The sequence below is a fragment of the Elaeis guineensis genome, chromosome 4 (genome assembly GCF_000442705.2).
Source record: "Elaeis guineensis isolate ETL-2024a chromosome 4, EG11, whole genome shotgun sequence".
Taxonomy (NCBI): Eukaryota; Viridiplantae; Streptophyta; class Magnoliopsida; order Arecales; family Arecaceae; genus Elaeis; species Elaeis guineensis.
In genome coordinates, this window is record NC_025996.2 from 74,685,201 (window position 1) to 74,695,317 (window position 10,117).

Below are 10,117 nucleotides of genomic sequence, written 5' to 3' on the forward strand. Positions count from 1 at the left end.
CTCTACGATGTATTCTGCTTCTCATCGGCCGCCAATATGCTGCTTCTCCTCCCACACTATAAATGCTCAATAAAAAACCGAACGGAAGTACAAAACAAACCAAAAAGAAAAAAAGAAAACGAAATCCAACAAGCCATTCTGTACGCCGCCTGTTCTATGTTGGTCTGTCCATTACAGAGGTTGGATGTGATATTATTTTTTCATTTGTTTGCTTTTCTTTTATCCCTTTTCTTCTCTCCCTCTCTCTCTCTCTTTTTGTTTTTTGAAATTGTTCTTATTTTACTTTGCATTATTTTCTCGTAGATTTGTCATTTGAATGCGAAAAGAAGAAATAAATTGCTTATATTCTGCTAATAAGAAAGAAAGAAAAAAAAAAAAGCAAGAGGAATACCTTAATTTGTTAAATGTTGGGGACAAAAAATTAATAAAGAATAGGAAAAGAGGTGAATCGTGCTCTTGCATTCGATAAGAACAGCACCAATGACATTGTCCAGATTAAAATCCTCTCTTATCTCTGGTTCTTGCATTTCTCTTCTAATACTCGTTTTTTATTTTTATGTTTAGCTTTGACATGGCATTACCTTTTGGAGCTTTCAAGAAGAAGCGAGAACTCTCTGATGTTGTTCTCAAGTGGTCCATGGATGATGTGCTCAACGAAGATCTTCTCAAACACCAGGTAGTTTTATATTAAATTCTCAAGTATTTTTTTCATTTGCTCTTTATTTGTTCGCCGCGCTCTTTTTATCTTTTTGGTAACTTTTCTGACTTGCTCTATGGTTTTCTAGATCAAGAAAATACCTGAGACATTTGTGTCTCTGAATCATTACTTCGAGTCATTCAGATACCCGTTCGTTGAGGAGACGAGGGCTCGATTGGCCTCTTGCTTGAATTCCATTGCTGATTCTCCTCGTATAGATGTAAATATTGAGAAAGCTCACCAACAAATGGAGTTTGCACCCAACAATCTTGTTGGGTTTAGATGGTCTGGTGACAGCGTGGTGGGCAGGAAGCCTTATACACCAAGGGAAGGTGATCTTGTTCTATTGACAATTATGGTGCCAAAAGACGTTTCAGATTTGAAGAAGTTTGGTACATTCAATTGCTTGGCTTTTGTTAGCGAAAAATATGAGGAGAGGCATTTCATGGCAAGATTAGGTGCATTTATGGGTTTTACGGTTAAGACCACTGATTTGTCATTTGTTGCAATCTTTTTGTTGAATATTGCAAATAAAAGCCACGTTTGGAATGCCATGAATGTAAATGTTGATGATCCGAATGCTAATTTGAACTTGATCAAACAGATTCTGTGCGCTGACGGTATGGTAAGAAATTGATCTACTCATAGCTCTGTTTTTCATTGCCATTTCTTCTGTAATGCTTCCTTATTGTGGATAAATCAATCTAGTTTTACCTTAATTTGTTGGTGGGAAAGTCTTTATCTTGGAGAATTTTACCTTTATTATGCTACATGAGAATCACCATATGCTGTCCATTTTGTCCTTATTGGTCTGAGACTGGCTTGATATGCAATAGATGTGCTAGGGACAATGAATTTTTATGTTTGTATGTATGTTTATATACTCAAGTTATGCAGTAAGACGTATCTGTTTTCATTGCTTAAGGTGTTTACGTAGCATGTTGGATTACTTTTTGGGACCTTGACTGAGCTCCATTATATACGCACTTATATGCCACTTTCTTCTTTCCAGTGCTTTGCACTGGATTTGAGTTTCGTATTATTTCTGAAACTTTCATGTCATATTTCATTGGCACTTAGGAATGATGACTTTGTTCATGCATTGCATGTAACTGCAGGTTGCCAAGGCTTGGCCATGTTCTCTGCATGCGGAAAATACTCTCAGTGGAAATCTGCTACGGGAGATTCAGCCTGTTGAGCTGAATGAATCACAGACTAAAGCCATATGCCGTGTGCTTTCTACCATCAGAGGCTGTAATTTGTTTTCTATAAATACAATATCTGGATATCCTGGTACCGGTAAAACTGAAATTATCAGCATAATTTGTTGGATGGCATTGCAAAGGAAAGTTAAAGTTGTTGTCTGTGCTCTAACCACATTTTCTACTTTTGAGGTTGTCCAACGTTTTTGGAATCTTGTTGGGCAGTGTAGTGGCAATGCATCTAAAGGAATTTTTCCTGAATGGCCATTGTCAGATTTTGTAGTATTAGGAGATGAACATGCTGAAAAGCTTTATATTTCTAATGGTTTTGCTGATGTACTCTTAGAGGATCGTCTTATCCTTCTAGAACCATGCTTTTCAGCCACAAGCGGGTGGAAGAAGCATATGTCTTTAATGATTGATCTTTTAGAAAACTTTTTCTCAAAAAATGATATATTATTAGAGTTTGAACAAAATGACCTTTTAGCTGGTTATCTGGAGATACAGAAAGGTCGATTTGCTGCTGTTGCATTTCCATTTAAAAATTGCATACAGTTGTTGCTGAAATACCTTCCCCATACCTTATTTTCAGTTTTGGAGTTGAAGAATTTATCTTCTCTGCTGAACCTCATAGATTCTATGTGGAGTATTTTGTGTGATGATTCGGTAAAACTCAAGCCGGTGATGCTCTTTACTGGAAATGAAGTGGAGGAAAGATACTTGGAAAAGAATGGTTGGACACTTAGCAGAGCAAGAGATTACTGCCTTGAGATTCTGAATGATCTAATTGATACACTATGGTTACCAATTAATGCAGGAAAACCATTATATGAGCATCTCTGTCTGAAGCATGCAGGTCTCATTTTCTGTCCTGTACCTCAGTCACATAAACTGAAATCGATTCGCGGTATAGGCCCTTTTGATGTACTAATAGCTGATAGGGCTAGTGAGGTTAATGATAGGGCTAGTGAGGTACAATACAGGATGCATCCTGAAATAAGTTATTTCCCAAATAAGAGGTTAGGTTTTTCAACTGGAAGCTTGTAGATAGTCCAAAAACTATGGATGGAAACATCAAGAAACTTAGTCTTCCAGATTGTATTTCTGCTCCATTCTCATTTTTTGATGTTTCTGATGGAAAAGAATCACTCGATGAACAAAATGAAGGATGGAAAAATTTGATTGAAGCAGCTGTTATATGCAAAATCATTATGAGTCTTCTTAAAGGTAGGTAATCTGGAGTGTAATAGAATCTCATTTGTGCTGTTGTGTCGAGTTTCCTATTACATGGTTCAAAAGCAGATTTGTTTTTTGTTTTTTTTCGATGAATTATTTTTCTTTATTCAATATTTAGAGTATAGGCCTTTCATTGGCTCTGTGTTTCTTCGATCAATGATAGCTTTACATGATTTGGAAGCTAGCAACTTGTTCAAACCTCGTAACTAAAAACATGACCTTTAATATTTGTCATATTTGTATGTCAGATTTCAGTTAATTATATGTTGTTATCAGATAATAACTTCTATTCTAATTAATTGTCAAATACCTTTTCCAATGAAGACCATTTTGAACTTTTTACCAATTAAAATGCACACCCATCTACCTTTTCATTTCCACCCAACTAGAGTTCTTTAATCTTAATGGTGAAGTCATTGAGTGGGCCTGCCTACTGTTTAATATTTACATCTTTTCATAATACATCTCTCTATATATACCCTTTGAGGGAGAAAGAAATGCTTCATATAAAGTTAGGAGTTTATTTATCATACTTACTCCTGATAAATTGTTCCTTTTGTGTCATAGGACATAAATTCTTTATTCTATTTTTTTTGGTAAGTAATTCTTTATTCTGTTTGCTCAAACCAAAATTGCATGTGCCAAACACGCTATCATATTACCTAGATAGGTATGTAGAAACTTTTAGAAGCATGTTCAACTCTTTCTAATTGTGACATGAATGATTAATACTGCAATAATTTTCCATTAATTGAATGTGTACATTCTAAAATGTTGTCTAGTGAATTTTCTTTTATAATTTTGATTATATATAAACTTTGATACTCAATAGTTTGTGGTAATGTTCTCAAGGTTTGCTGTACCGGTATCGGACGGCGTGCCGATACCGGACGGCGTGTCGGTACCGGACCGGTATGGTACGGTACGGTACCGTACCGTACCGACACACGGTACGCCCTGGCATACCGGTCCGGTACCGGTACAAAATTTTTTTCGATTTTTATTTTTTTTATTTTTAAAGTTAATAATTGATAAATACAACTTCAATATGGCATTATATTGCATATTATTGACATATTTGGATTCAATTTGGAGTTAGGTTGCGGTACAAAGCCTCTTGATCCAAAATTTCAAACATATATTTATTTACATTATATTTCAACTATGTCATCTTAAAACTAAAGAAAAAATATATAAAATACGTATTAAAATGTATCTAAATATTTAAGTACAAAGCGCAATAACTGATATACGAACCTTAAGATGTACTCTGCATTTAATTTCTTGTCGAGTGTCTGTGACGCTCGTAGATATCTGGATCATCAATATAGTCTCAAGGGATATCAGTCCAACTCTCTAGCCAAGCTGCATCGTACTCTCGAATATTCATCATCCCATAAGGCATTCTCTCTGGATTATAAGATATCTCAGACCTCTCGCTAAAATTCTGACGCTGAGAAGTATTCTCGAGATGATGTTACGGTTGTGGAGGAGCCCATCCAAATATGCCAGTAACAAAATCTGATCCTGGAGCTGCTCCAGGTTGCATAGGGTAGTAACCACTAGAAGATGATGCCTCGGATGCACCATATGATATGGATCACAAGGTGGCTGTGGATAATAGGATCCATAATGCGAGGATGATCCAGATATGTCCATGGACCCTACTCCACATGTAGGATCGTCCGCAGCTGCATCATGTGCTGGACGATCTCTAGGAGCCCATCGTCTATATGAAATCGACTCCCCACGATCTCTACCGACTCGTCCACCATGATCCCTATCCTGTGTGACATGCGTAAACTGAGACTCATCGGTGAATCGAATATCATCCTGTGGCTGTGTCTCATAAACGGTGGTCTCCTATCCTCCAGTTGCAACCAATTTATGCCATTTGACTCGTATCGTCTTGTCATGCCCTGAATCCAACACTTGGGTTGGCCATGCGAGACGGCCGCACTCCCTAAGGCAAGATCCTAGAGAATATACAAGGTCCGAAAATTTATTATAATCTCAATATCTGTAAATAATAATGATTCAATTTATAACAAATAAAGAAAACTTGTATAATTATAAAATTCAGTCATCCAATCGATATCAATGATGCTCTATCTATTCAATCTTTTGACTCGTGATCCGAACCATAATCAAGAATAAGCATTCTATAACTCTAAAAAAAAGGAACGAAAAAGTGTGAGCTTTACAGATCAGTAGGAATCTCTGCACGTCCATATCAATATAATAATATAACTATCTTTTAACCCCACGAGATGCACAGGATGCAATTTTTTTTAAAAAAATATTTTATTTTATTTATCTATTGTATTATATCTATTATATATGTATTTTTAAAATAATTAAAATAATAAAAAAATGATATTTTGTGCATAGCGTGGATTATAAGTTATCAGACAAATCTATGAAGATCGACGACCTTGATTTCGCAAAGCCCCTTCATAAGCTCATCATTTCTTACTATTTTGTTCTTTAACTTTTTTTTTTAAAAATCTTTCTTTTTTTTCCATTACTGACATTTTGGAGATCTAAACTTTAAAAATCTTCTTTTTTTTAAAAAAAAATGTTTAGGTTTCTAAACTTTAAAAATCTTTTTTTTTCCATCTCTTTTTTTACTTCTTTGATCCTCCCCTTAAGATTGGTGTCTATAATCGGTGTCAATTCTTTGAATATGAGAGGCAATTGAAAGTTTATAATTAATCAATACTACCCAAAAAAATGGTTTGTAATTAATCCTGTCATATATTGTTACCACGTAGGATAACTATCTTTCATTTTTCAGCTAGCGGATCTCAATCATTGCTCTTGGGTTCCTTATTTAACTATCAAGACTCAATGAGTCACAAAAAAAAAAGAAGAAAAAACATAAAAAAAACTATGTTTCTCTATAGTAGAACACACAATATTCAAGGATCTTCACTTTACCCTCTTTTTTAGAATAATCAAGGATCTCGTGAAATCCTTCCTTTCTTTTTTTTTTCCTTTCTTTTTCTTGTTCTCTTGTTCTCTTTTTCTTTTTTTCCTTTTTTTTTCTTTCTTCCTTCATCTTCACAATAATCAAGGATCTTCATTGTTATCTTCTTTTTTTAGAATAAATAGGGATCCTGTGAAATCCTTCTTTTTTTTTTCCTTTTTCCCTCTTTTTTTTTCCTTTCTTTTTCTTTCACCCTTCTTCCTCTCTTCTTCCACGGAATAGAGGATCCATCTCCCCTCTTATTTCTAAGTAGGGGAGGGTCCCCCGGGCGATGGCGCTTATGATCAGAAGAGCAGACCATGATGGTGTGACAGCTGACTCTGATTTGGTCATCAGTGGCAAGGACAGTGCTGGAAAAGATCCATAAAATCATGGAAAATAGGAGAATTTAGAGACCAAGTTTTTCAAGAAAATCCATGATTGCTGGCTAGAATCAATGGTCTTTGGGCTAAGAATGGTAGAGAGAAAGGTTAGTGAGGCATTCAAAGGTTATTTACTTTGTTTTCTTTGAGATTTGTCCATAACTTTTGGTGGACAGTGATGATAAGCATAGAAAATAAAAAGGGAAATAGAGTCCGATGTGCTTGGTAGTGGAAAATCGAGAACTGACGAGGGGAGGGGAACTTGGGATGGATGTAAATTGGAGTTTAGAAGTTCTATTTTCACCCAAATTTCTCTCAAACTTGATCTGCTGAGGAGGAAGATGAGTCTTGATTAGACTCATCCTTCTTCCATCGTATTTTTTTTTCGAAATAAGGATTTTGTATATTGTCATCGTGAGGAATTTGCATCCAAATTCCTCTCAAACTCAAGCTATCAAGGAGAAAGATGAGTTCCGATCAGATCGTTTTTTTTTTTTCGAAATAAGGTCTTTGTTATATTATCACGGTCAAGCTTGCATGTTTCATACAGCGGTTGTGCCAATGCAGAAGCCTCCATTTTAAATAACTGCATATCAAATAAAACTGGCAATTAGTTGCAAGATTTGTATATGACTTGGAATGATGTTCTTAGTGTCGGCAGCTTTCTTTGCCTAGCAGCCAACCAAATGCTTTGCTCACTCTCTAGTCCACTACTCTCTTTCTATCGATGCCCATCCTCCCTCCGGCCCTTCTCCACTGCCGCCTTGCCACCTTTCTGCCTTGCTGGCACCCAACAGCGAATGACACCTACTTCGTCGTGGTCCACCAAATCATCAGTATCGTCCGGCGCGACTGCTACCTAGAGTGCACCCTGAATTGCCTCCACCTCTACCCTCCCACCCTAGACCATGTCCTCCACGTCATTCGTGCCACCACCACCGTTGCCCCCTCACCCTCCATTGCTCCAGGGCTTGCTCTCACCACTTCGCCGTCAAGTTTGACGCCCTCCTCCCCCTTGTCCATGCCCACCTAGCCCCACCTTTGGTCCCTTGCCGCCGATGTGTGAACCCTCTCCCTCCCTCTTTTGTTGGACTCGTTGGCCGCTATCATTGACGCCTACAGCCATGCTGCCCTCCCTGACCTAGCATCGAGGTCTTCAATGGCCTCCCCCAAGATAGATACACGTGTCAAACGAAGGCTCTGCAAATAGCAATAAAGAATATTAGAGTGAAAATATAAAGCATGAAATATCACATCAAATGTTCATAATAACTCAAATATCTATATAATATGTATCAAACATCCATCTTACGGAAAGAGATATGTCACGATATGCTAATGGGTGAAACCTTTTATTCAGCATTGGTTTCATGTATCTTGTCATCTGCTCTCTTATCACAATTCCAGATTTGATAATCTTTTACTTTCCAACTTTAGACTAAGATCATGTCTTAGCCCATGATTGATAAAATTTTTATGCGATAGTCCTTAAAGGCTATCCCATGCATAAGCATGTAGAGGCTATCTCATGTATAACTGTATAAGCTCGTGGAGGCTATCCATGTGACGAGGTTGGTCCAAATCTTTCTTATCCATTTGTGTTTTCCATGTTGATTTTATCAAATAAATTCTAATTTAATAGTATATTCATGATAAGCATATTATAGCTATATAATCATATCATTAATCAATGATACACATATATGGTCAACATATAATATACTTATGCCAAAAAATCATATAAAAATGATTGTCTCATGCAAGCTGAATTCATCAATCCAAATCCAAGGATACAAAACCAACGTTGCAAATCCAACAATACAAAGCTATAAATAATGTATATGATCATGATCATGTACAAGGATTCTTGTCTTTATCAGCGACCAACTTAGATGCCATGCTATCTGTCCATACCTAACATGTCCAATTAAAAATCAATATAAAATGACTTATCTATGATCAATCTTTTGCAGTAATAATTGACAAATCATTGCTAAGTTCCTGATTCAAAATTCTTGATGCCTAAGTCACTCTTATCCTTAATTTCTTGACCTTACCTTATTCATGACTAATTAAATAAGGAAATTCATGATTTACCTTGATGTAGGTATCAGAACATAAATCTCCTTGCTTAACATCTTCTTGTCCAATTGATCGCACCTCCACACAAAATCAGTGTTAATCATGAGAAGTTGGACATAAGAAGAAGGATGAAGCTAGCTGGATAGCGGCGTTTAGTGGTGTTAATCAATCAAACCAAATTCTCCAAATCAATAAATAGATGTCCAATCAAGGAAAAGATAACAAGTTAGAGATTGTCAATAATGGGCCAATGAATGGCCAATGAAGGCTGGAGTGGAGGCCAATGAGATCGGTGATAGCTCGCAATAACTTTCAGGATCCCTCATTGGATTAACCTAAGATCCACAAAGTAGAACTCTCAAACCTTCCATTGGGTCCACTAAAACATGTAGAGAGAGAAATAGAGAAAACATAGAGAGGAAAGAAAGAAGAAAGAAAAATTTGGGATTCAGGGAGGGCTCGTGGTTGATCAAGATGTAGGTAGTGCCAATAGTCAGTGGTGATAGCGGCGTCTACTTAAGTTCCGGCCTTTGGTGAAGACCACGATGGTAGCAATGACCATAGTGGCCGGCAATGGTGAAATGAATAAGAGCCATCAAGACTCAGGACATCAACCCAAGTAGGGGAAACTCATGTGTTCCGGCACATCGGCCAGCATCCAAAGACCAGAGCTTTGGTCCCAACTCATGGTGAAACAAAGAAGAAGAAGAAACAAGAATCAAGGGAATCAGGGGATGTCCTTATTCTACTAAATCTGGTGATTGGTCGGTTGTATCAAGTTTGGTGGCTGTGGTCATCGACAAAACAAAGAAGAAGAAGATCCTTAAGGGGAAGAGCAATACCTCGACTCCAATGTGGGTCTTTGATGGTATCCCTTAATGAGACAGTGGTCGAGTTGTGGTGATGAAGAAGGGAAAATCTTGTGGCAATTACTTGGAACTCATCGGTGAGGTGCTTAAAGATGAGGGGGGAAGGTCTTTATAGGCTGAATCCTAGGGCTTTCACCGGAGCCCGGGGAGATAGACTCCCATCGGGAGTCTTTCTCCTCTCACATGTCCAAGACATATGGAGACGGCCCAATGACCGGTCTAGACCAACAAACACTTGAAAAATAAAAGCCTGGGCTGTTACACATCCCATATGATTGTAACATGTTGGTAGTGAGGTTCGGTTTAGTATACAAACCAAATAGAACCACCTTGTATCACCCAGTACCTACTCATATTGCCCTATTTCAGAGATAGGAGTGATGTAGAAGTATTGAAAGAAGCTTGTCCCGGTTATGTCCATTGTACCATAATGATCGTACCGTACTATGTCAAACCAGTAATGTATTAGTACAGTTCTTGGTGCCTTTTTTGCAAACCTCGCACAACTATACATCTTATATCTGATTTTGTTGATGGCAAACCTATACCAATGGCTTCTATAGAAGCTGCAGGGTTGCAGATTACATCTATCAAACATAATGTGAGAAATTATTGCTTTGGACTCAGTTTGTTAAGGTATTCTTGGGGTCCAGGAGCAAGCTGAAGTATCTTTCAGAAGG

General features: G+C 37.3%; 1 protein-coding gene across 1 annotated transcript in view; it reads left to right on the top strand.

Annotated features, from left to right (window-relative positions):
• The first annotated feature begins 332 nt into the window (after positions 1-332).
• The window catches only part of LOC105035504 (uncharacterized), an 81,643-nt gene continuing 71,858 nt past the window's right edge, over positions 333-10,117 (top strand). The window contains 4 exon segments of the mRNA XM_073256670.1: positions 333-676; positions 786-1,322; positions 1,816-2,922; positions 2,925-3,126. Of these exon segments, the coding sequence (XP_073112771.1) occupies positions 557-676; positions 786-1,322; positions 1,816-2,922; positions 2,925-3,126 (1,966 nt within the window). The 5' untranslated portion in view covers positions 333-556.